Source organism: Musa acuminata, chromosome BXJ1-11, assembly GCF_036884655.1.
Source record: "Musa acuminata AAA Group cultivar baxijiao chromosome BXJ1-11, Cavendish_Baxijiao_AAA, whole genome shotgun sequence".
NCBI classification, from domain to species: domain Eukaryota; kingdom Viridiplantae; phylum Streptophyta; class Magnoliopsida; order Zingiberales; family Musaceae; genus Musa; species Musa acuminata.
The window spans coordinates 25,982,860-26,009,616 of NC_088337.1; the positions used below are offsets into that span (position 1 = coordinate 25,982,860).

Here is a 26,757-nt window from a genome sequence, read left to right on the forward strand (position 1 = left end):
AAAGCAAATAGGGACATAATAAACTTCTAGAGACCATGTTGCTACATACTCATTAGTTGCTTTTCCGAAGTTCTTATTCGTGTGTTTTGAAATTTATAGTCTATCTTAGTTTAATTAGGCTGTTATCAACTATAATTGAGGACTTTTACCTGTGGTTGTGTTGTGAGATAGGTTAATATATTATATGTGTTCTCCTCGAATGTTGTTGAGGGTGAAGAGGGCCAACTCAAGTTAGCCCAATCCTGTTGGCTCAATCTGGGATCAATTTGGTCTGTGGTTTAAGGGCGAGACAATTGAGCTCCCCGTGAATCATGTAAAGGTGCATGCATGTCACCTCAGTTTCTTCATCGTTTTCAGAATGGACTCTTTGATTTTGACTGAACTCTTCTTTCGAACTCGTGCATGCGACTTGCAATATTTATTCTATTTATGCAGAGCTCTCAATCTGTGAGATCACTGACTAGGCTCACGTGCCCCATAGATCGAGGAAGCTTCCCAGTTCATACAGCGGACTATCTATCTCATGTCTACGATGCTGGTAAGTGGATTCTGTCTTCTTCTTGATGAGTCTCATGGAATGTTTGTTTGGAAAATAACTGGTCAAGATTCAAACGCTGACCTCCCGTATCTCCCCGCCTACTTTTCTCCGCTCATGTGCCTGTGCGCCTGACATGACCTTCGTTGATTCCATCGCCTTCATAATTAGTTAGCTATCGTTTCAGCACCATAGAAGATAATATTTTTATCTGCAGTATTATTGACTTACGCTCATATTAACATATGAGATAGAGATCATTAGCAGTACACATTTGACTTCATTCTTTTTCATGAGTTTCTTTTTTTTCATGTGCAGTCAATTGTTCATTTATTTTAATCCAATGCCTGTTTTCTTTTTTTTTTTTACTTTTGGCAGCTTTCAGTTTGAAGCTGAATTTTTCTCTTATAGTTATATAATGAAATTATTTTTTTTCTCGGTTAGAAAAATATCTATAAATTCCACCTCAAATTGTTCAATTTGGTGAGTGAGTATTAGGGAGATTAAGCAACTGCTTCATCCATCCAAAAGAAAACCTAAGACTAATCTTTACTAAGTATAATTATTTTTGGATAATTTAATTTAAAAATATCCTTAAAATTCGTACTGTTAGTTTACTAAGTTTATTATTGTTAGTGATGTAATTTAAATTTTGGTTATGATTAGATAATGATTTAGAAGTTGAGTAGGATTAGAACTTTATGATCAAATAGACTAGAAGTTCTATGTTACTAGGCTTATAAAAGAGGATGCATGACACCCTAGTCAACGCGAAGAGAGAGGAACAGCCCAACTCTAGAGAGAAGAGAGAGGGTGCCACATCTTAGAGAGAGGAGTGGTAGCTTAAGTGAAACATTGTTTGCTTCTTAATAAAGCACTCTTTTCTTCATCTATTGTTTTCTCTTTCTTCTTCTCTTTTATTTTGTGGGTTTGAAATCTAACATGATGTTAGAGCTGTTCTATTTCAAATAATTATTGTCAATATAAACTACAAGGGTATAAATAAGTCATTCAATTTCATAAAGATTTATATGTTAAAAATAAACTGTGTGATAAATACAAAAGCAGTGACTTGAATCGCCTCTACCTGAGCTTCCTACATAAATCACAGATTAAATGTACTAAGGAAAAGAGGTGCATGAGGACAAGGCTTCGATGGGAGCATAAAGGACCAGTTGATTTATATTTGCAGCGAGAAAGAAGACTCCCAATTCTCCGTTCTATTCTTTGTTCACCAACTAAACCCACTGCTTGTTGGCTTTTCTTCTATGGTCTGACATTCTTCTGCCATTAGTTTCTGAAAAGGATTTCTTCATGGCTGATGACCACAATTGATGCCTTCTCTTAACCTTTTACACTAATCCAGTAGAAGCTTTTCAAAACTTGACCTAGTTAACAATTAGGAAAATAAGTATCCTAACAAAATTATGAATATATACGTATATACATACATCAAAGTTTGACTCCAAGTTTTGTCGTCTTTTTCTCCTCTTTCCATGTTATTTCGGAGCTCATATGATAAGTGTATTTAATGGAGCCAAAAGTTTTTCGTTCCTTCCCACCCGCTTATTACCTGTGCTATGAGATCAATGTGCTGTACTTTTTGGACTCACTCCATATTCAACCCGTGCTGTACTTCTTAGACTCACTCGCGAGTTCAACCCCATACCTTTTGGGGTAATATGATTACTAGTATCTACTTTGAAAGACGCTTGCTAATATGTTTATAATTAGACAAATATATGAATTTGTTGGGATATATATATATATATATATATATATATATAGCTACGTGAAAATTTTTCTTGCTTACAAGGAACGTGTTCTTTTTATTCTTAATTTTTTGATAAATGGTCAAATATTTTTAATGAATACAAAATTGTTATTATTTTTTTAATCCGTATCTACAGTCCCACAGTCGTCATTCTGCTTGACTCAATTTACTTTAGATTAGGGTTCGATTCTTCATGACTAAAATGTAACATTTGATGAGAGCGATAGTGTATTCGATGTATTTACCTTAGACGACAAAGTTGAATCAAAATCGGCAATTGTTGATTAGGGAAAAAGAGGGGCTCGAATTGGAACCTGTGCTCCATTAACTGAGTCCCACGTCGGACAGTCACTAATCGAAGTACTAGTTGACGTTTGTCGTTTCTTTTGGTCACTCTATATTAGTCGAGAAAGAATGGAGCGTCCTCTCTCCCACAATAAACCGAACCCGCTCTTTCCTCCCGCAGTATATAAATCTCTCTCACTCCGCGCTCTTCCCCGCCATGGAGCACCATCTCGGCGTCGACGACTCCTCCACCCTCGACTTCTTACCCCACCAACTCCACGCCGCCGACTTCGAGTCCCTCCTCGCCGACCTCCCTCCATCATCCACCCCTCCTCCTCTCCATTACGCCGCCGTCGAACCGACCCTATCCATGCCCCTCCCGCCGGCCCCGTTTGCCGAGTCGTGGCCACGGGAATCGGCGGGCGTATCATCCGAGGCGGAGGATCAAGCCGTCGGGCGGCGGTACCGTGGCGTCAGGCAGCGGCCCTGGGGGAAGTTCGCGGCGGAGATCCGGGACCCCAACCGTCGGGGGTCCAGGATCTGGCTCGGGACCTACTCCACCGCCTTGGAGGCGGCGAGGGCGTATGACCGCGCCGCCTTCCGGATGCGCGGCTGCAGGGCCATCCTCAACTTCCCCAACGAGGTCGGTAGATCCGAGCACCGGCACCCGCCAGTAACAGATAACGAGGTCGGGGTCGGAAGAGATGGTGGCGGCGAAGATGGAGAAAGCAGCGGAGCCGCGGGAATCGAAGGCGGCCGACTACCCGAAGGGAACCCTTTCGCTGTTTAGCTCCACAGGCCGTGACGGCAAGCAGTTACTCTCTCCCGTGGGAGATAGAAGTGTCATCGAAATTACATATATACCATCGTTATCGTTAACTAGACAGGATTTCTTTTCTTATTTCTTATTTTATATTATTTATATTTAATTTTGCTTTTGTTTTGTGCGTTTCTTTATTTGCAACGTTGGAACAAAATATTTAGAGTGATTTAATGTTTGATGAAATTTAGGATAGTTGAAAAGAAAATTCTTTTTTCTTTAATTTATGATTTTCAAATCATCACCAAAATAAAGTATATCCAAAACAGCATCTGTCATCCTTAAAACCTCATCGCCACTACCCATGTGACCGGAATAGAATTCATTTTAAAGCAAAAAAAAAATCTTTATCAGATATATTAAATAATAAAAAATAATTATCTATTAAATATAATTTTTTTATGATATATGATTGTCCCACCATTAATCAATGCCAAAAATACAAGCCAAACTAATTCCAACAAAAATAATTATCAGTGGTCTTCTGTTGACAGGAATCCATTAGTCAACCCTGCGCCCCGGTGGATGCATCAACGAAGCAGTCCGGCCGTCGAAGCAGACTCCGAGCCCTACTGTTCGCCAGTGGGTCCTGTAGTCAACAAGTGGGGCCTCACGTTCTTTGACCAGTCGAAGGCGGCCGAAACGTTGAGCACGTACAAGATTCAGCTGCTGGGTTTGTGCACAGGAATCACAATTCTTTTATTATCGATTCCCATCAATCTATTCAATACTAGATTTGATTTCAAAACCTTATAATAATAATATGAGAAATATTTATCAACCGAGCTCCATAATTATTATTTTTAATTAAGTAAATATGTTACACAACCATTGCAAGGTAAATTTTTTGTTTACCAACTAAACTTGTTAATTAATATTTAAAAAATAATTAAATTCTTTACACCACCGTCATGATAGTGTAAAAACAGAAGGTAAAATCTTAGAATGAGAATGCTTCAAAATTTACATGAAGTGATTAATGTGAAGTTGCAAATACGATAAATTTCCAAATTGAGGATGAATTCGATGTTGATATATGTTAATCATGATTAGATTAACTCGGACTCATTAATATTTAATTTCTAGTATCCGAACCCTCGGCGTCAATGTAAATAAGTTGAGTGCATTAATATTGGGCTAATCAGTTGAGCGAAAATTATGATAAGAATAAATCTACTAAACCACTCCGAATCGGCATTTTATGTGATTCGTAGCCGACGTGTCACCATTTCATTAGGGGGGGGGGATGTAAATGTGAATGGTTACCATGGGCTTTGGAGTCTTTAGGAAACCGGTGACGCCAATTAGGCTTTGGCGTCGGATCACAATTGGCGCGGTCGAACCGAGCCCAATCCTGGTCGGATTAGACTCGATGTGGCCTGCGCTTAGCTCGCTTAACGACCAACCGTCGCGTCGGTTCGGTGCCGTGGATCAATTATTTAGACGGGCGCCCGTGCGATCGCAGAAATCGTCGTCGTCTCCTGAGCATACGAGTTGGAAGGGGAAAAGTTGACCCTAAATTCCCGTAGGGAGGGCGGGCGGCAGCAATAATGGCCACGCGAAAGTTCCTCTCTCTCGTCGTCCTCCTCGTCATCTCCGCCCCCGCTTCCTCTTCCCTCCCCTTCATCGTCTTGCACGGTACGACCGTATCCCAAAGGGCTACCGTCTCCCTGGTTCTTAAAGGTTATCGCGGAAGATTTTGTTGAATCGGTGTGAGAACTCTCTCTCTCTCGTGATGCTTGTTAGGTATCGGAGATCAGTGTGCCAATAAAGGGGTTGCGCAGTTTACCCAGCTTTTGAGCAATTGGTCTCGCTCCAAGGGATACTGCATGTATGTTTCCCCTTTCTTCCTGTTCGCTTTTTTGTTCATGAAGCTCTTGCAGCTCGGTCATTCTGTTAGTTCGTTTGCTTTTAATGTATGAGTTTTTATCTAGATTATATCCTTATTTTTTAGTATGTTCATCTGTTAGATTACGAGCATTAGACACCTCAGTTTTCTTCTTATTGCTGCAGATGGTGTCATTTGCAACCACACCATGAGGATTCTTTGCTTTCTAATAGTCTCCTGTAATACTGCCTCTTGAATATGCTTTAAGGTCTCAGTTAGCTATTGATTACGGAGAGGATGAGATGGGGATAGCTCAAATTTACAGGTTATCGCATATATATTCTCAACGATATAATTGGCTCCTCGCGATAGAGGTGACAAAAATAGAAATGACAGACAAAGTTACTTGCATAAAGTGTGATATGCTATTTGATAATTATTGTCAAGACCTTTAAAATGACTATTGTGGTCAATTTGTCATTTTCTTCTTTATTTCATAGCTTTTCAAGATTGGGAAAATTCAATGATTGCACTAAGCATAAGTTGTAAAAATAAGTACATCTTTCCATGCAGCACCTGACTTTACTAGTTTTAAATATTGGAACAAGTCTTTTTCTTTTTTAACAAAAATTTTCAATGTAATTGATATTTGATAACTAGGCAGGTGGGAGGAATGGATGATAGATGTTAGGTCTAGTAGCAGAAGTTTCAATGGTCATTCAATCAAGATTTGTTCACATCAGAAAAGAAGTTATCAAATTGTGTTCTCCTGTTGAAGTAAATTGAAATTGAATGAGATTCTTTACTCTGCATATTGACACCACCTGATGTTGTTTCTGCTAAATTTTACATAGAAATAATGGCTTTTGGACAGTAGCTCTCAGTTTGCCTATTATTAAAAATAAACAGAGCAAGCCTTGTGCGTGATACAGTTGTTCCTTTGTAACTTGGGTGACCAGGTTTGAGTTACTAAGCCTTTCTTTTCTTTTTCTTTTTTTTCCCCTACAAGGGTAAGGTTGTGTATATTGACCCTCTCCAGATTCTACATTGAAGGAAGCTTCATGCACTGATTTGTCTTCATTTTTCAAAATTAATATTGAAGTAACTTACAAACTTACTGTCTTTATCTTAGACATAGTTTCTTTGTGAAGAAGAAAAAAAAGAAAGAGGACCTAGGTGAATGCTAGTATTTTCCCCATACTTGTGACTAAATTTGCATTTGGATATTTCTTTCGTGAAATGTATTAGGAATTATACTTTAATTGGACATCATATTCATTCTGTAAGATACAAATAAGTGACACTATTATAGCATGTCTTGACATTAATATAGTCATTCTCTGTTCAGGATCATATTTAGGTTGTTTGATAAATCTAGTTTTTTGTCTGACATTTTACACTGTTTGTTAGAGAAATTGGAGATGGAGTCTGGGACTCTTGGGTTATGCCACTTCAGGAACAGGTTGATATTCTTCTTTGAAAAGTATGCCTTTGCTAGAATTTTTCTTATACATTCTGTTTCTAACAAACATATTTCGCATGTTACAGGCAGATGTTGTATGTCAGAAGGTGATTAAGCTGTTTGGGTGAAGTTCATTAGAATTGATTCTTCATAAAGGTCAATGTGCTTATCACTGAGCTCTTTGAATCGCATGCTTGGTTTGCAGGTAAAGGAGATGGAGGAACTTAGCATGGGTTACAACATAGTTGGTCTTTCGCAGGTGATATTAAGTTTTTGCATGTTCTTTGTGCTTCTAGTAGTCACCTCCTGGATATATATGTGATTGGAAAATTATTAATTGTATTACAAAATAAGTTATATAGCATATACTTTCATCAAGTTGGTAATAGAAGCCTAAGCTTATAATAGATATGCAGCATTATGCAAATACTAAGTGTAGCTAGTAACTATTTTATATTGTAGTTGTTTGCCCATGTTATTTCCATGGTATAACATTTTGTTCTAACCGATACGGATACATATCAGACAGTATATACCAGCCTGATGGCCTGTCAGATCGGTGGCACAAACCGTGACACATGCCTCCCCAACATTGTGAAAAATCTTAGAAAAAATTCAACACCAAGTGTACAAGATTCATACCAGTCTAGCTAGTGACCAGCCTGGGTCCAGTACCTGAAACATCAGAAGACCATGGTTATGTTTGTAGCTGAACTTGACTAATTTTAGAGGCAGATTTTAACTTTTTGTGTGTACTTCAGCTGAGACAGCAGCCATTCTGATTTATATATATGAAGCTTTTTTCAGGTTAGTGGTCCACTTAGTTAATCCAATGTCATGTATTGCAATCTTGGGGTATTTAATTTATCTCATACTAGTGATAAGCCACCAAGATTACAGTCCTGCTCCTTTCCTAGTCCGAGTGAGCAAAAGGTGAGCAACACCCGAGAAAGATAATAATCTGCAAAATGATTTGCATGTGGGTGGTTAAGATAGGCTATTTTATTGAAGTTTCCCTACAAATGAACCACTTGTCAGTTGAGACTGATACAGACCATAAAACGTAAAGAGGCTTCCAAATATTCTGAACCCCTGGATTTTTCTTTTGGCTGCAATTTGATATTATTGGTGTTTTACCACAAAGTAGTTAGTGATAAATTTTAAGCTGTGTTTGACCTTGTGGATACACTTTGTGGTTCATGTTTCTTTTTAACATTAATGATTAAACTGTTACTTCATAAAATCCTGCATAAAATACTAAAGACAACACAAGAAGAAGGAAACCATAGGGGAGTAGATCCAACTTATTCTGCCTAGAATGAAAGTAAAGTTACTAAGGCTTGGTTAAAACAGAAATAGCCTGACCATGTGGCATATATTGTATATGATAAGGATGAATTTGGTGGCTGTGGCTTGTTTCTTGTCTGTTGTTTAAAGTCATTATAGATTTTCATTTAGAGAATTAGGTCTGTATTCTCTTTCGTAGGCATATGTGTACCTATTTAGCATGTAATACTATCCATACACTTTTGTAACATAGTCATGATAAGACCATTGTGCATTCACAGGCATCAGGTCCTTTTATGTATTCAAGTACTGTTTTCTTGTCAGGATTTTTGATAAGTACCTTCCACAGCTTATGATGCTTTTTATCCCAGTATGCACACATGTGCACTTACAACCGCATGCACATGCATGTGCTTGAATTGTTTGAAAATATGCATAATTATTGTATTTTCTTGGATGTTGATGTCACAATTATTCTCTCTGCAGTTTGCTTCTATTGGACAACAAAGATCATAGTTTATTTTAAAAATACTTATTGATTCTGTCAAACTGTTCTTTCAGGGAAACTTGATTGGCCGAGCAGTAGTGGAGTCATGTGAAGGCGGACCTCCTGTAAGATGTTACACTTCTATATATTCCTTCCAAAATTTGTTTTGTTGTCCTGGAAATCATTTGTCTTTGCTGTTTCAGAAGCCATGAATAATAACTAGTGGTACCTTTGAGGCTTTGATAGTGGATAAAATGAGGTAGAATCATTTATGATGGTATGCTAATGTGCTAAGTAGGTTTATGGACTCTATAGTTAAGAGAGGTGAGACAAATAGTATTAGTGGTATGAGGAGAGATAGAGAGAGATCTAAGAAGGCTTTACATAAGATTATAAATAAAGATTTAAATTCTTTTAATTTAAGTAAAGATGTTCTTTTTTATATATCTCAACAATAAAACATTCATGTAGCCAACCTCAAATGGTCGGGACATTACAATTTATCATCATAATTTTTTAAACAACTGAATTATTTGGTCTAACATTATTCATGATATTTACGAAAGCTTAGGGTTCCAGATATAAGCTGATAATTGTGAACAGAGGTATAATGTACTTTTCGTCGATAAGTTATTTGCAAATCTTGATCATAGAACATAGATATAAGTTATTTGCATGATAGAACATAGATATAGAGCCATGCAACTTTTTAGTGTAATTGATAAGGACTTTAAGGGATGATACTTCTGTTAATAATTAAATGCATGATATAGGAATGATTGGAGTGATTTTCTACTTGGCATATCTACAACCATCGAAACTAATTTGTTCAGACTATGTGATTTTTGTTAGAGGATCTAAGCACCCCAAGATGGGATAAATTGAGTTGTCCTCAACAAAAGCACAAAACTAAAACAGATTTGATTGAGAATCTGCAAATTTCTTCTCATAAACAATATGCTGATCATTTATTATGTACCAATAGATGTCATTCACAAGCTAATCATAATCGCAAAATCAATAACAATGACAAGTGGTAAGAATTTAGTGAGAAAGAGAAAATGAATTATAATAAGCCATTCGTTTTTTTGACCTATAGTCTGTGTGCATGTCTCAAATACTCAAACCCTTGAGGCCTTCGGCGATTCATATATCACTTTCTTATAAGTGAAGGCAAGGATAGATCCTCACAAGAGAAGACCCTTCTCTTATTCTAAAAATAAATAAACAACTAACTCTCACCAAACCACGGTTCACAGTGACTGAATTGATTATCAGCAGAATAGAGCTTTGCAATTGAAGCACTCAAGAGTTCAAAAGTCAAAGTACAGCACAATGGATTTTAGAGACCTCTAGCAAAAGCTTTCGTCAGTTTCCAATGAGCAAATCTAGGAAGATGCCTTCGTTGGCAAGTAGGTGCAGTTGACAGTAATTCAAATTTTCAAAATGCCTAGACTGTATCTTGATAGTTTGTGGTCACCTACAAACATGTACAATCATCTATAGCCCATAAAAAGTTGTGGACACAGGAGTGGTCATCATCTGCTTTTAGTCTTTTCTTCAATTTGTTGCAGACCGACCTGCATGGTAATTCCCTTAAACCATTTATTTTTAGAACACTGTGGTCACAAAATAATAACTGCAATACACACATGAGAGACTAATCATATTGTCCTTAATGGCTTAGTGTCCACTTTGCTTGACCCAATCCAAATGCACCTTGATCTTCATTTTATTCACAAGTGTCTGCATTTTGTTTCAGCATAATCCAAAACTATGTGCAATACAAGTTGTTAAAATATAATGTATAGACAGTCCCAGCAAATAACAGCCCCTGTACCAGAAAAGTTCTAAGGATAAAGAAACCTTTGGACACTAGGTCATGGGATCCTCAAGTTTGAAATTTTAACTTGGTTACAGCAAAAGGAAATATGTGTTGTATCATCCTCTAGAAACAATATATAGCAAAAGCAAATAGCTGTTTGTGTCATCCTGTAGAAAATAACAATCATGTATCTGGCCTTAAACCAAAGAAAATCTACAAATTGATTTATACCCAAATTTATAACTTTCCCTTAGATTTATTATCTGGATAAGATACTACATCCAGCGTTTGACAGCTCTTCAGTAGCAGAAAAGTTATAGCAAAAGTTGTTGTATCATCGTGTAGAAACAATTGAGGGACACATAAAATCATGTAACCGCCATTTAGAACTTTCCGGTGTTGTTGGAAAGTAATTGAGCCTTTTTCCTTCCTCAGTTTTGTTATTTGAGTAAGCTACTAATCCCAGCATATAACAGCTTCCAGTACCAGGAAAGTACTAGAGCATCTGATTGCTATGAAGTTTGACATGCTTAATATTGGTATGTTGGATCCATTTCACCTATAGGTTTCCCTGATCCTTATATGAGATGTACTGGTCTTAAAGAGTTCACATTCCAACTTGATCTCGTGCTAATTGTTCTAGCTAATGCATGAAGGTAAATGAAGCTCCATGTGCAGTAAATCCAATTAAGGAGTCCAAAAAAATTGTGATCATAGATTACCCTGTAGAGCATATAAGAATCGAAGACCCTGAGAACGAGCAATCAGTTTGATTTCTTTGTTGGATCTGCTCTTTGTCGATACCCCTTCTCCTATAAGAAAGGTGAGTGCAATCATTGTGGTAAATGGTGATGAATTTCACATTCCTGTTAGTGCAGTGGGTAGTCTTAGGATAACGAGGGTCAATCTAGATAGAATGGTCTTAGGGTAATGAGGGTCAATCTAGTTGGAATGACATTAGGCATTGGCCTCATCGAAGGATGAAGCAGCTGGGTCAGTATGTGTGCCATCTCATGCTGCAAATCCTGAAGATCTTGACAAGTGTTTTGAGCAAAACCTATGTTAAACATGGATAATTTTGACTCATAAGATAAGGGAAAAAAAGTAGATTATATGCAAAAGAGGGTTACTATGGTTTACTTAGTTTGCCATGGTGCCCATGGCCTCTTGGCAGCTTTTACAGGTTTAACTGTCTGACTAGCCTGCCATGTAACATCGTGTTTCAGTTGTCTTCAACGTTCCCATGGCATCCTCCTTAGCTGCAGCATAATCGTTTGGTAAAATTGAAAGAACGATGGGTATTGAGATTCGTGATAAATTGGAACACGTGGTTCAACAGTTTGTTTATTCTCTCATTAAATTGTTTTTCCTAAAGGCAAACCTACAGAAATTTATTTGCCAAGCTTACAGTGATGTTTGAATTTTGATCCCTTGTTAATATCTTGAAGAGAAAAGCACATAAGGTGTTGCTTCTAGAAGGACACATCAACAAATGTTCCTTAATGCTCTGTCTAGTTTCTTCTAATATATTTTGCAAGCATGCTATGACATAGATATTCTATTTGATTAAGCATATTTAATTGACCTTTCTTGTACATCACAAGTTCACATACTGAGTCTGATGAACATAAGAAATTACCAGTAAAAGCTATATTTGAAATATCTGTTCTTTTATCGGTTTTCTCTTTATACTACTTACTGTGTTCCATTAGCTAAAAAGATATGTCATGCTTCCTTTATGATACTTAATCAAATCAGGAATTCATGACAGGTTAAGAATTTCATCTCTCTAGGGGGGCCACATGCTGGTACTGCCTCTGTTCCCCTATGTGGTGTAAGTTTTCTGGAAGTAATTCTTGAATGTTTGTTTTCCCATGCAATCCACATGTTCTACTTCATTATGTATAAATAACCTTATTTACCTAAGATATAAACTTAGGCATGTGGAAACTTTAGTTTTTGCATTGTTAACCACATAAACCTGTAGAACGTAATCCTCAAGTACTGAGGCATTTCCAAATTGTAAAATCACCAGGTGCTCACCTAGGTGCCCAAGCGAGGTGAGGCGACGCCCAAGCACCTAGTAAGTGGTCTTGGTAGGGTCCAACTGGGCACCTTCAATTGGGCGTGGCCCAGGCATCAAGCGGTCCCAACGCTCGCCTGAGGCAAATTGAAATAGAATCAAACCTAATCTAAATAGGTTCGTTCATTGATTCTGGTTTGATCGAACCAAATCAACTTAACTTCCACACCCCCTACCCTCGTGCACATAAGGTTGCTCCCCTGGAAAACCTGATCGACACACTATAAGGTGACATCTTCCTCTCCATCGACGAATGACAATGGCATCTTTCTCTCCACCGATAGATAACGATAATGACATCCTTTGACGAGAGGCTTTTATGCGAGTGTGATCTTTACCGAACTCTCGTAGTTTCTCTCTCCTTCCTTGTTGGTCGTCGCCCCCTCTCCCTCCCCAAACCCAAAAGCACCCTTCTTTCTCTCCTCAACCCCAACCGCCTCCTCCTGCCTCCTTCGTCGCCCCAGACAACACCCTCTCCTTTTGGCTCCTCCACAACCGCCTCCTCGATTGCACCTGATAGCACCCTCTCCCTCCTGCTCCTTCATACAAACGCTAATAGCCTCCTTCATCATAGCCCCTAGTAGCTTCAAAACAATTAAAGTATAGAGAGAAGTGATGATGATAATGCCATCCTTGACATCAGTAGTAGTTCCATGGATTATGGGGAACATACAAGACCCATCACATTGGTCTCGAACTATTTCTCTATTAGGTAATGTTTTTAGAAGGCGCTCGCCTAGGCACTCAAGTGAGGTGAGGCTTGAGAACCTTGTAACAGATCTGGACAAGGCGTTTGAAGGAGGCGCCACTTGGGCGCGTGCTTGAGCCTAAGTGTTGGGTGACTTAGGCATGCACTCGATCTAATCGAGTCTGGGTTCAATCCTTTTGGAATAGTTGGCTCAACCAAACCAAATAATCACAACATCCTGCCACCCCTCCCAAACCCAACCCACCGCCCCCCCCACCACCACCACCAACACCCAATGCTTGACGCAATCAAATGAACTCAGTGAAACCCTACTGTGAGCCTCCTTTGCACTATGTTGTCGGAGTGCAAGCCTCTTCCTCCCTACGTCATCGTTTGCAGCTTCTTTTCTCCACAACAGAAAACAACTTCCTCTCATGCAAAGGTGGCCCGCCAATGATCAACGAGTGGATTTTTTGCTCACAACGGGCCTCTGACAACGTCTTCTTCTCGCGGTAACTCTCTCTTTCTTCTTTCCATCATGCTGCCCCTCTTTCTCCTTCTCTTTGCATCTTCCCCCTTTTCCTCTTGCTATCCGCTTCTCCGTCGTTGCCCCCTCCCCCTCTCTCTTTCTGCTTGCCCCCCGTCCTTCCCTCACAACCAACAGTCGTCCTCCTTCCTATCTTCGTCCTTCTTCTCCTTGTTCGCCTCCTACGTGATTCTTCCTCCTCCCTCTTCTCCTTCTCTTTGCATCTTCCCCCTCTTACTCTTGCTATCCGCTTCTCTGTTGTTGGCCCCTCCCCCTCCCTCCTCCTTGATAGCTCCCCTCCCAATCGATAGCCACCAAGCCTCCTTGGATCCTAACAATCTCCTACTACCTAATTCCTCCTCCCTCTTCTCATTATATATATATATATATATATATATATATATATATATATATATATATATGAGAGTGTTTCTCTTTGCTTGGACGATGGCGAGTGCCTCAGGTGTTTTGACACCTTAACACCTTTCAGTGGTAGCACCTTTTAACTACATTGTTTCCAAATTCCCAAGTGATACAGGTGGAGATAACCCTTATGTAAACTGTTGTGTGGTGTGTTCTTTCCTTTCGTCGAACAATTTCTACTTTTTGAATGTAGTTTAGTGAGGTAACAATAATAGTGTAATTAAATTATACAAGTTTTATAATGAAGTTTCCCTGCTTTGACTTACCCCTTTGCTTGTTTAAATACGTCCATTTTAATTTAAAATTTTCTGCTGCTTTAGAATGATTTACAGCCATAGTTTTTTCATATATACTGCTTAAATAAAAACAATGATCGTGTAATGTAGAAACATAAGATGCAATTGTATGCTACAATATCTTTTTGGTTTTATTAAATATTAGTGTGCTGTTTCAATGTTGTTCTATTGCAGTCAGGGATTATATGCATACTTGTGGACAACCTCATCAAATCACAAATCTATTCAGATTATGTGCAGGTTTGTTGCCAACTATGGCTACACTATGCAATGAAGATCTTAGTGACCTTTAGGGAGATTCTTCCTCACAGTATTTTGTCGTAACATAATCCATTAAGCCAAATATGGGTACTATTTGGTATCTCTGACTTGAAATTGATTTATTACAGGCACACTTGGCTCCTAGTGGTTATCTGAAGATCCCAACTGTGAGTATTGTATTTTCAGTCTTGACTGATCAACTATGTCTTTTTGTTATCTATTTCAATTAGCTTAATGTTGTTTTTTGCTATTTAGTTATTTACTTCAAATCACTTGGAACTTTTGATGGTTGCATGGTAATTGAATAATAATGAACTGGACTTGCTAACCAACAATTTTTTTTTGGGGCAGGTAAAAATACTTTATTCCAAGTCTGTTATACAGCAATTATTATATATAATCCAAACTCTCGTCCAAAACACTCTTCTCTTGTCTACGACTTCAAGATTCTTTCTTCATCCATCAACTAGAAACAGATTTTTTATGAAAAAAAGATGGCTTAGTACATGAGGTTCCCACTACGGAGTAGGATAGGGTCAATGGACATAGTCTTATCCAAGGAATACAATTTCGCCCAGAGCAGTTTATACCAACTGGTATGTTGGAACACGGACCACCTGGGTGGTTCAATCCATTTTTTAACCCCACTACTTGGGGTTTAAAGCCGGCATTTTTTTCTGAATTGCATCCAGTTTTAGGTACTTAGGGTTTGACATGCAGACTGTGACCACCCTGACCGTGCCCACCATTACCTTCTCTTCCTTTTCTTCTTCCCATCCTCATCCTCCCTCCCTCCAACCCTTTCTTCCGCTTCCTGATTTTCACCATGTGATGTGACATATCTGTGCAGCCCTCCAAAAATCCTCCAAAGACTTTTGTAGATCTAGGGCATAGGTGATATCTCCTCATCTGAAGGCCTCCCGTAAATATTGCAGTCCTCTGGTTGAGTCGGTGCAGATGCCATTTCTGTCACTGATTTGGCCAAAACTTGTCAAATATGATTGATTCATATTGATAGTTCACCCATGAAAAGTGGTATTAAGGCTGGTTTACAGTACATGACTCAATATATATCATGTGAATTCATTTCTTGAAAATATAGCATTGTCACATAGTAGATAACAAACTTCAATGAAGTACTTGGTATACTCTCAATGAAGAAATTTGTAGGCAAGTTTCTGTGGAAGCATAGAACAGAGGGGAAGACAAACAGAGAAAATGGATATGGAGATATCAGGTTTAGGATTTCTTGTGAGACCGATACTTGTATCATGCTAGATGGGTATCATGCTACTCACAATTGATATGAGCGCACGCGCACACACACACCAATGATGGTCTATACCTCATATTGGGCAGGAATGATGACACAAGGGAGATTTTGATTGAAATATATGTAGCCTATAAGCTTATCATTTTGCAGCTTGATAGCATTATTAGACTGGACTGTTTGCGAGATATGTTCCATTGAGAGCATGATTTGCAACTTGATGGCATCTCTGAACTCACTGCTAACAATATAAATTGCTAGCAGGGTGAATTATGCTGTTACCTATGCCATTTCTTGGCAACTTTTCATGAAACCCTCACAAAAGTTGATGTATAATGGATAACATTTGAGACAAACAATCCCTTGTTAGGCAACAAAATTAAGAATTTATTGGATGATTTGAGCGCAAATATTTTACTTACAAGGAAGCTGACATTATATAATATGCCATGTTGAGAGATTCTGTCTTTATCGGGATAAGATGTTGGCCAGTGGTTTGCCTTTCTGCCTACCATAGGCTCTATTGCAGTAGTGGATAATATTCTGTTCTGTAAAACCTGTTGATTCTTGTTCCTGAAATTTCAATTTATTTACATTTATTACAATCAAGTAATTTGCAGATGGCAGTATCAGTTCTAAGAAGATAATAAAGTTTTTCACATGATCACCATGATTATGGATTGCTAGAACTATCATTATTGTGGAGCATCAGGGAAGAATCACTAATAGGACTGTACTATGCATCAACCAACAGTTATCCTTGCACATCTTATTTATCAAATAAGGTTTAAATGATACATCAATTTTAGATACTTGGTACCAATGTTTAGAGCAAGTCTTTGTCATCCCTTTTTGACTTTTTCTCCACATTAAGTGTTGAATTTACTTGATTATGGATTCAAGTTATACTGCTCACAATTTTTGTTTTTCTAGGACATTCCTGAGTATTTGGAAGGATGCAGGTTTCTGCCAAAGCTTAACAATGAACTTCCCAGTGAAAGAAATTCTACCTACAAAGAAAGGTTCAGTAGCTTAGAAAATCTGATTCTTATAATGGTCAGTTCACAAAGCTTCTGTTTCATTTCTCAATTTTCTTGAAGGTCTGTGTTTCTGGTTAGCGACAGAGATGAACCACTAGGATCATTTGGGATAGTACAGATGAAATATTTACTACTTTTGGCATTACAATTTTTTGCTTTATTTACATCTTATCCTGCTAGATGGGACTACTATTTTTTTATTTATGATTTCTACTTGCTGGACAGTTCGAGCATGATACAGTTCTGATTCCTCGGGAGACATCTTGGTTTGGATATTATCCAGATGGTGCCTTTAACCCAATTTTGCCTCCACAACAGGTGAGGAATACCTTTTAATGTTTTTTACATATGTCTAAGCCAGGGTCAGTAGTAGATGTCTTTGTCTAATTATGTATGACATGGTGGATATCTGTTAGCTTTGTCTTTGTCTAAGTAACTCTGCACCTTACTTGATGATTATTGGGTGCAAACTTGTTTGCATGCAACCATAAAGAAATTCCTACAGCAGTTTCTACATTAGCAACTGCAGTTGTTACATAGGACATTAAGCTCATTTCTGTCTGCTTCTGATCTCTATTAAGTTGAGGATTATAGTAGTCAATTCAGTTGTAAATGAACCTAGCAGAGTTCATCCAGGTCTAGGCTGCAGAACAAATGGGTAGTAGGTTTGTGGTTGAAATGCTGATTCATGGTTAGAACATATCACCAATGATAAACCTTGTAGATGTTACCTTACCGAATAAGCCATTCAAGAGATCCATGCATGTAGATGGAAATTGATAAGATCACCCGAGGCCAATAAGTAGCAGCATGGTACAGGCAAAAATCTGATATTAAATATCTGATATAGAGTCAAGAATAAGAGTTGACATTGTTCCACATCAGACTTGCAACCAGAGCCTAGTATCATGTTTATATATATTGTTATTGTGCCACATTAATAGGAAATGTTTGTTCATTTTATCTTCAATGGGTCTCTGATTCTGATGAACCCAGTATTCTCTGAAAATTAAGTATCTGATGCATAGGATTGTTTCTTCTATTTTATTCTTTCTTCTATAGGATTGTTTCCTAAATCTCATGTTAATTGAAAAAAGGCTTAGATGATGATGATCACGATTCATGATGACTTATATAAATACCTTTAATACCTTTATAATACTTATATAAATAAATGACTTTTTCAGACTACCCTCTACACTGAAGACTGGATTGGTCTAAAAACTTTGGATGATGCTGGGCGAGTCAAATTTATCAGCGTCAAAGGAAATCATCTCAGAATCTCCCAAAGTGACATGAAAAAGCATATCGTGCCATACTTGGAGGAGAAACCAGAAAATTTGATAAAGAAATGTCCCATGTCAGAATGGGTTTCATCAGCTTGGAATATCCTGATGGACAGGATGAATCCGACAGACGAGTCTCCTCCTCTGCTTTTGTCCTTAAAGGGTGCTGACATGTAAATTGTTTGATTCGAAACACCCCCCATCCTATGTTATCTATCTAGTTCGTTGAAATGCTCCACGGTGGTAAGAAACCTGTGTATTTATACTTACCACGTGTTTCAGGTTTTCTTTTTGAACTTTTCATGTGCTGTGTATATTTTAACTACGAAGGTCACTACTACAATTGTTATCACTCTTTTTTGTTTTTATTTTTTTGTTGGTTTAAGTACCCAAATATTATTCCTTTAGCGGCAAAATATATTGCGTTTGGAAGATCTCAACTGTGCGCTTCGTCTAGACTTGAGCATCGGATTGGTCCATCTCGACCACCTCAAGTTGTTCTCCCCGTCGTGGTGGCTACATGACCTAAAGTCGACTATATTGTCATGACACTATGATTATATGATCGTGACGGTCACCTTTTTAAGATGATTTGACTACATGAACCAAAGTCTGACTATATTATCATAATGGTCATAGTTAAGTCTCCCAAGTCCACTGGTTCCTCAACAAAATTACAACCTTAAAAGGTAGTTGTGTAGAAATTCTGATATACATTGTATTTCAGTAAAAACAGATCTTTATTCTAGGAATATTTCCCTCCCTTTGAATATTTTTAATATATATGGCTAACATTTTATATCAAAGAAGAATATCATTCAAAATTATTCTTTATTCATGAAATATCTAGCTAAATTTTTTGTAGTTTGTTATTTTAGCGTTTCGATCTCTATATTATTAATCTAATAAATCAAAATACTATTATTAGTATACAGTTAGCAATATACTAATAATATATTGTTAAAAATATAGTGAAAAGAGTGTGAGAAGACCGAGGCTGTTGAGGCAACGACATCGGTAGCAAACGACAGCCATAGCTGGAGCGGGAGCGAGAGCGGCGACAATAGCGACGAGCGACGACAGCAGTGATTGTGGAGAAGCGAGCAGTCGACGAGCAGCGATTGTGGTAGTGACGAGTAACGACAGTAGCGCCGAGCAACGATAGTGGCAGTAGAGAGTAGCGACAGCAGAGAAGAAATTTGGACAACAAAATCGCGAGTGTTAGGGTTGGGGAAGTCGAGAAAATCATGAGAGGGAGCCTGATATCGATGATTTAGTTGGTTCGATTGAACCAACTAAAGCACCGGAGACCAACCAAACCTAGAAATCTAGTTCGATCGCCTGGTTTAACCCAGGCGCTCGCCCGAAGCGCCCGGTGCCTAGGATCGGACGAGCGCCCAAGCGACACCTCTTTGAAGCGCGCCGCCTGGAAATGAAGCGAGGCGCTCGGGCCTCGCCTCGCCTCGCCTCGTCCGAGCGCCTCGCTTCATTTCCAACCATGACATTTCAACAAGAATGAAAGAAATATTAAAGAACACAGTCAAACAAGTACTTCTATCAAGACCACACATCTTCCATGAAGCTGTATTTCCTTGTCCTACAATGGTGTCAGCACAAAGAGCCCCCTTCTGCAAGTATCCAATAAGTCAGCACTGCATTTATTAGAACAGAAGAAAAATTAAAATATACATCTCGTGTCAGAATAACTCGAGAATCTCGAGAAGCAAACACGTCCATATAAATACTGGAATCTCAGTTGGTAGGCGCAGTGAAAGGATATCATCTCATCTCTCTTCACTCATCTCTCTGAACTTAATTCCAGAAGCAAGGGCGTAAGTCAGGATACAAAGTCCAAAGTCAAGCGAAAGAGGTATAGAGGAACTACCATGTAATTAATAATTAATTAGAATGTTAATTAATTACCATAACATTAATAATTAATACTTAACTGTTATTTTGTTTAAAGCATTATTAGAATGTTAGTTAATTGTATTAGTATTAATTACAATTATTATTATTAATTACTGTTATTAATAATGTACTATATTAATTACAGTATTAATACATTAATAACTATTATTATTAATAATTATTTATTAGTTAATTCATAATTATACTGTAATTATTACTAATAATGAATTACATAACTATTATTTATTAATAATTATCATAATGAATTAATAATTATAATGAAGAATTAGGATTAGTCCCCTAATGTGCAGAGATAATTCAATTTAGTGAGATAAGCATACCAAGTATTATCCTGAAGAGATAAGCATACCAAGTGGGCAGAGATAAAGAAGAATCAAAATTTGCTTGTAGGAAGTGCATCAAACCTACCCCAAAGACCTATATTACTTGAGTTAATTTTCTAAAACATTGGCTACAGACCAAGAATTTAATGTTTAATGCTTCCTAGACACAAAATGTAACCCATCCAAGTTGTGAAGTTAGATATCATAACTATCCCAAGCCCAAGCGAACTTGATTGTATGTAATGACAACAATAAAACAACCATGTCTCGTTTGTTTCTAGCATATCTGTCCAGATTCTGCAACGCTCTCGAAATTTATATGCACAATAGTTGGGTCCACTTTATACACCAAGGAATAATGCACATTGCAAACATAATACCTCTTTCATAATATTGGTAGCACTTGAAAGTAGATTTCTCCATTTTGTCAATCATATTTCTCAATTCTGACAAAAGGAAGACCTGATTCATGTTTCTCCCTATTACTTATCTAGCATCTGTAATCCAGGTCATATGCGAAGCATGCATTAAATACATCAGTCTTACTCCTAGCATTAAGATTTTTCTATTTCTCCATCTCTTGACACAAGTATCTCATATCCAGGTTCCACAATCAGAAAATGCAGGAAAAAAGTTACATCAGTGCTTGAAAAGCACTTGTCCCATAGTCTAGCATCAGTTGCTAGGTGTCAAATTGTTACAAAATCTTGCCCATAATGATCAATTGATGTAAACTCCAACATATATATATATATATATATATATATATATATATATATATATATATATATATATATTCCATAATTAACCTCTGTGTTAGAACCATCCACCCATGCCCTAGTAATTGTTGTAACCCGTAGCCTCATCTGACCTTCAGGATTTTGATAACTGCAAGTAACCATCACATTGGTACTTAGTAAGATCTGCATTTCAACAAGAATGAAAGAAATATTAAAGAAGATAACACCATACTTTGTTAAGAATTGTATATATCAAAGAACAATTCACTAGGTGAAATATCAAAGAACACAGTCAAACAAGTACTTCTATCAAGACCACACATCTTCCATGAAGTTGTATTTCCTTGTCCTACAATGGTGTCAGCACAAAGAGCCTCCTTTTGCAAGTATCCAATAAGTCAGTACTGCATTTATTAGAACAGAAGAAAAATTAAAATATGCATCTCGTGTCAGAATAACTCGACAAAATTTTAGTCTCTAAACAGGTCAACCTTCTCCATAGATGTACATGGTCCGATAATTCTCTGAATTTTGACGTCCTTCGAGCAATTAATCTCAAGAGTGCCACTGGGATGAAAAATAAGGATCACAAATTTAGTACAAAACTGTATTTGTTAAATATAGTTAAGACTTAAGTGTATAGGAGTATAACAGAATTAGTAAAATATTCTACCAAATGTAGCAAAATAGCAAATTCTCCTTTGTCTCAACTCAAAGAATTTGGTCTGTTTATAATGATATTACCTTGATTTATAAAAAGGTAAAAGGAAATGATACATGGCGATGAGAAGTGTGTTAGGAACAGGGTGGTTAATGGAACGGATGCCCCATAGATCAGATCAAGTATATATGGTTAACTAGCTTTTCCTAAGGAAAAGCATAAGAGAAATAAGAACGAATGACTTCTCACAATCTGATTAAAACAAAAGGAGCAACACTCAGACTCAAAAATAGAAGAACCTTCCAAGGATGAAACCAAACTAAACGATGCATATATGATGGAGCTTTATGAGTAATATAGAAGAAGGGAGTTATGGAGTTCACACTAAGTTCAAACTAAAGTTTCATCTAACTTCCAGCAGGTCTATCAACAATACATAATGGAAGTAGAAATAAATGAATCAAATATGTCATGTCTTCACCATATTCTGAGGAGTTGTCACCTCTTTTTGGATTATAAGGTACTTTTTAGCAGTTTCTTTAAAAATAATTTCTAACTTTTCAGTATCTACAGGCTATTAGGTCCATCACAGCTTCCCCATCAATGGTACAGTCACATGAATCAAATTTCTGTACTAACAAATAAGTGAAGAATGATAATGTGATGTATAATGCAAGGGAAGGATGCAACCAACTTACTTAAAAGAAAGGCCTAGAGACTGCTCTCCATACTCAAAAAGAATCTTTGAAACCGGATGTCCAAAACTTTCAGCGAGCACAACTAGTCCACCAGTTCTTTCAACTGCTACTTTCATCTCCGCAACCCCAACCTGAACATATTCAGAAAGGATTAGAAAATATATTAAGCACTTCGACATCCATAGAACTTCCCTCCTCGGGAGTACAGCAAGAAGAATATTTTACCAGTCCAGGGCCAACGGTACATGGCCCACCAACCAAAGCTATGATTCGGGCTCCCACTAAACAGGATGGCCGCACCTTGGCCGATTACAACATCCAGAAGGAGTCCTCCTCCGCCTCCTTCTGGATGCTGTAATCGGCCTGGGTGCGGCCGCCCTCGAACTGCTTGCCGGAGATGCGTCTCTGCTGGCCATCTTATACTGAATCGGAGCCTCGACATTGTCGAGGCTCCGATTCAGAACTGAACATTCTGAATGTCAGAATGTTCAGAACTGTACCAGTATTATTCAGAAACGGTGGTGTGCTGTAGGACAATGTTAATACGGTGCAATGTTCTTTTTTGTCACTGACAAAAACACGGTGGTGTGCTGTAGGACAGTATTATTCAGAAACGGTGGTGTGCTGTAGGACAAATAATACTGTACCAGTATTATACTGTACCGTTTTTTTTTTCTTTTTTGCACTGACAAAAAAGAAACGGTGCAATGTTCTTTTATTAGTGACAAAAAAGAACATTGCACCGTATTAACATTGTCTGTAGGACAGTGGTGTGCTGTAGGACAGTATTATTCAGAAACGGTGGTGTGCTGTAGGACAAATAATACTGTACCAGTATTATACTGTACCGTTTTTTTTTTCTTTTTTGCACTGACAAAAAAGAAACGGTGCAATGTTCTTTTATTCTTGTTCATATTGACAAAAAAGAAACGGTGTTTTTGTCAGTGACAAAAAAGAACATTGCACCGTATTAACATTGTCCTACAGCACACCACCGTTTCTGAATAATACTGGTACAGTTCTGAACATTCTGACATTCAGAATGTTCAGTTCTGAATCGGAGCCTCGACAATGTCGAGGCTCCGATTCAGTATAAGATGGCCAGCAGAGACGCATCTCCGGCAAGCAGTTCGAGGGCGGCCGCACCCAGGCCGATTACAGCATCCAGAAGGAGGCGGAGGAGGAGTCCTTCTGGATGTTGTAATCGGCCAAGGTGCGGCCATCCTGTTTAGTGGGAGCCCGAATCATAGCTTTGGTTGGTGGGCCATGTACCGTTGGCCCTGGACTGGTAAAATATTCTTCTTGCTGTACTCCCGAGGAGGGAAGTTCTATGGATGTCGAAGTGCTTAATATATTTTCTAATCCTTTCTGAATATGTTCAGGTTGGGGTTGCGGAGATGAAAGTAGCAGTTGAAAGAACTGGTGGACTAGTTGTGCTCGCTGAAAGTTTTGGACATCCGGTTTCAAAGATTCTTTTTGAGTATGGAGAGCAGTCTCTAGGCCTTTCTTTTAAGTAAGTTGGTTGCATCCTTCCCTTGCATTATACATCACATTATCATTCTTCACTTATTTGTTAGTACAGAAATTTGATTCATGTGACTGTACCATTGATGGGGAAGCTGTGATGGACCTAATAGCCTGTAGATACTGAAAAGTTAGAAATTATTTTTAAAGAAACTGCTAAAAAGTACCTTATAATCCAAAAAGAGGTGACAACTCCTCAGAATATGGTGAAGACATGACATATTTGATTCATTTATTTCTACTTCCATTATGTATTGTTGATAGACCTGCTGGAAGTTAGATGAAACTTTAGTTTGAACTTAGTGTGAACTCCATAACTCCCTTCTTCTATATTACTCATAAAGCTCCATCATATATGCATCGTTTAGTTTGGTTTCATCCTTGGAAGGTTCTTCTATTTTTGAGTCTGAGTGTTGCTCCTTTTGTTTTAATCAGATTGTGAGAAGTCATTCGTTCTTATTTCTCTTATGCTTTTCCTTAGGAAAAGCTAGTTAACCATATATACTTGATCTGATCTATGGGGCATCCGTTCCATTAACCACCCTGTTCCTAACACACTTCTCATCGCCATGTATCATTTCCTTTTACCTTTTTATAAATCAAGGTAATATCATTATAAACAGACCAAATTCTTTGAGTTGAGACAAAGGAGAATTTGCTATTTTGCTACATTTGGTAGAATATTTTACTAATTCTGTTATACTCCTATACACTTAAGTCTTAACTATATTTAACAAATACAGTTTTGTACTAAATTTGTGATCCTTATTTTTCATCCCAGTGGCACTCTTGAGATTAATTGCTCGAAGGACATCAAAATTCAGAGAATTATCGGACCATGTACATCTATGGAGAAGGTTGACCTGTTTAGAGACTAAAATTTTGTCGAGTTATTCTGACACGAGATGCATATTTTAATTTTTCTTCTGTTCTAATAAATGCAGTACTGACTTATTGGATACTTGCAAAAGGGGGCTCTTTGTGCTGACACCATTGTAGGACAAGGAAATACAACTTCATGGAAGATGTGTGGTCTTGATAGAAGTACTTGTTTGACTGTGTTCTTTGATATTTCACCTAGTGAATTGTTCTTTGATATATACAATTCTTAACAAAGTATGGTGTTATCTTCTTTAATATTTCTTTCATTCTTGTTGAAATGCAGATCTTACTAAGTACCAATGTGATGGTTACTTGCAGTTATCAAAATCCTGAAGGTCAGATGAGGCTACGGGTTACAACAATTACTAGGGCATGGGTGGATGGTTCTAACACAGAGGTTAATTATGGAATATATATATATATATATATATATATATATATATATATATATATATATATATGTTGGAGTTTACATCAATTGATCATTATGGGCAAGATTTTGTAACAATTTGACACCTAGCAACTGATGCTAGACTATGGGACAAGTGCTTTTCAAGCACTGATGTAACTTTTTTCCTGCATTTTCTGATTGTGGAACCTGGATATGAGATACTTGTGTCAAGAGATGGAGAAATAGAAAAATCTTAATGCTAGGAGTAAGACTGATGTATTTAATGCATGCTTCGCATATGACCTGGATTACAGATGCTAGATAAGTAATAGGGAGAAACATGAATCAGGTCTTCCTTTTGTCAGAATTGAGAAATATGATTGACAAAATGGAGAAATCTACTTTCAAGTGCTACCAATATTATGAAAGAGGTATTATGTTTGCAATGTGCATTATTCCTTGGTGTATAAAGTGGACCCAACTATTGTGCATATAAATTTCGAGAGCGTTGCAGAATCTGGACAGATATGCTAGAAACAAACGAGACATGGTTGTTTTATTGTTGTCATTACATACAATCAAGTTCGCTTGGGCTTGGGATAGTTATGATATCTAACTTCACAACTTGGATGGGTTACATTTTGTGTCTAGGAAGCATTAAACATTAAATTCTTGGTCTGTAGCCAATGTTTTAGAAAATTAACTCAAGTAATATAGGTCTTTGGGGTAGGTTTGATGCACTTCCTACAAGCAAATTTTGATTCTTCTTTATCTCTGCCCACTTGGTATGCTTATCTCTTCAGGATAATACTTGGTATGCTTATCTCACTAAATTGAATTATCTCTGCACATTAGGGGACTAATCCTAATTCTTCATTATAATTATTAATTCATTATGATAATTATTAATAAATAATAGTTATGTAATTCATTATTAGTAATAATTACAGTATAATTATGAATTAACTAATAAATAATTATTAATAATAATAGTTATTAATGTATTAATACTGTAATTAATATAGTACATTATTAATAACAGTAATTAATAATAATAATTGTAATTAATACTAATACAATTAACTAACATTCTAATAATGCTTTAAACAAAATAACAGTTAAGTATTAATTATTAATGTTATGGTAATTAATTAACATTCTAATTAATTATTAATTACATAGTAGTTCCTCTATACCTCTTTCGCTTGCTGACTTTGGACTTTGTATCCTGACTTACGCCCTTGCTTCTGGAATTAAGTTCAGAGAGATGAGTGAAGAGAGATGAGATGATATCCTTTCACTGCGCCTACCAACTGAGATTCCAGTATTTATATGGACGTGTTTGCTTCTCGAGATTCTCTTCTACTTCTGTATCTGTGTATGATTAAACTCGGACTGCTTCTTTATAGGATGAAATTTCCACTTTCCAT

The 26,757-nt window shown here is 37.4% G+C and overlaps 2 protein-coding genes and 1 long non-coding RNA gene across 3 annotated transcripts; 2 read left to right on the forward strand and 1 right to left on the reverse strand.

Annotated features, from left to right (window-relative positions):
* Positions 1–2,745: 2,745 nt before the first annotated feature.
* On the forward strand, positions 2,746–3,495 carry LOC103971613 (ethylene-responsive transcription factor 5). The gene has a single exon (XM_009385672.3). The coding sequence runs from the start codon at positions 2,812–2,814 to the stop codon at positions 3,382–3,384; it is 573 nt and encodes a 190-aa protein (XP_009383947.2). The 5' UTR covers positions 2,746–2,811; the 3' UTR covers positions 3,385–3,495.
* Positions 3,496–4,871: 1,376 nt separating this feature from the next.
* Positions 4,872–18,542, forward strand: LOC135597384 (uncharacterized). The gene is made up of 12 exons (XM_065090247.1): positions 4,872–5,052; positions 5,161–5,245; positions 6,653–6,704; positions 6,791–6,811; positions 6,910–6,963; positions 8,553–8,603; positions 12,075–12,137; positions 14,494–14,559; positions 14,709–14,747; positions 16,784–16,906; positions 17,116–17,208; positions 18,078–18,542. The coding sequence occupies exons 1-12, from the start codon at positions 4,965–4,967 to the stop codon at positions 18,351–18,353; spliced, it is 1,011 nt and encodes a 336-aa protein (XP_064946319.1). The 5' UTR covers positions 4,872–4,964; the 3' UTR covers positions 18,354–18,542.
* Positions 18,543–19,697: 1,155 nt separating this feature from the next.
* LOC135596694 (uncharacterized) lies at positions 19,698–22,570 on the reverse strand. The gene is made up of 3 exons (XR_010481003.1): positions 22,531–22,570; positions 21,663–21,738; positions 19,698–19,804 (listed from the first exon to the last, which is right to left on the reverse strand). It is a non-coding gene; the product is annotated as an uncharacterized LOC135596694 (long non-coding RNA).
* Between the last annotated feature and the right edge of the window lie 4,187 nt (positions 22,571–26,757).

Excerpts from the sequence above, each read along its gene's own strand:
- LOC135597384 (XM_065090247.1), top strand. The coding sequence starts at position 4,965 with ATGGCCACGCGAAAGTTCCTCTCTCTCGTCGTCCTCCTCGTCATCTCC. Across the intron at positions 5,053-5,160 it reads CCCCTTCATCGTCTTGCACG|GTATCGGAGATCAGTGTGCC; the intron begins GTACGACCGTAT and ends GATGCTTGTTAG. Across the intron at positions 6,812-6,909 it reads CAGATGTTGTATGTCAGAAG|GTAAAGGAGATGGAGGAACT; the intron begins GTGATTAAGCTG and ends CTTGGTTTGCAG.
- LOC103971613 (XM_009385672.3), top strand. The coding sequence starts at position 2,812 with ATGGAGCACCATCTCGGCGTCGACGACTCCTCCACCCTCGACTTCTTA.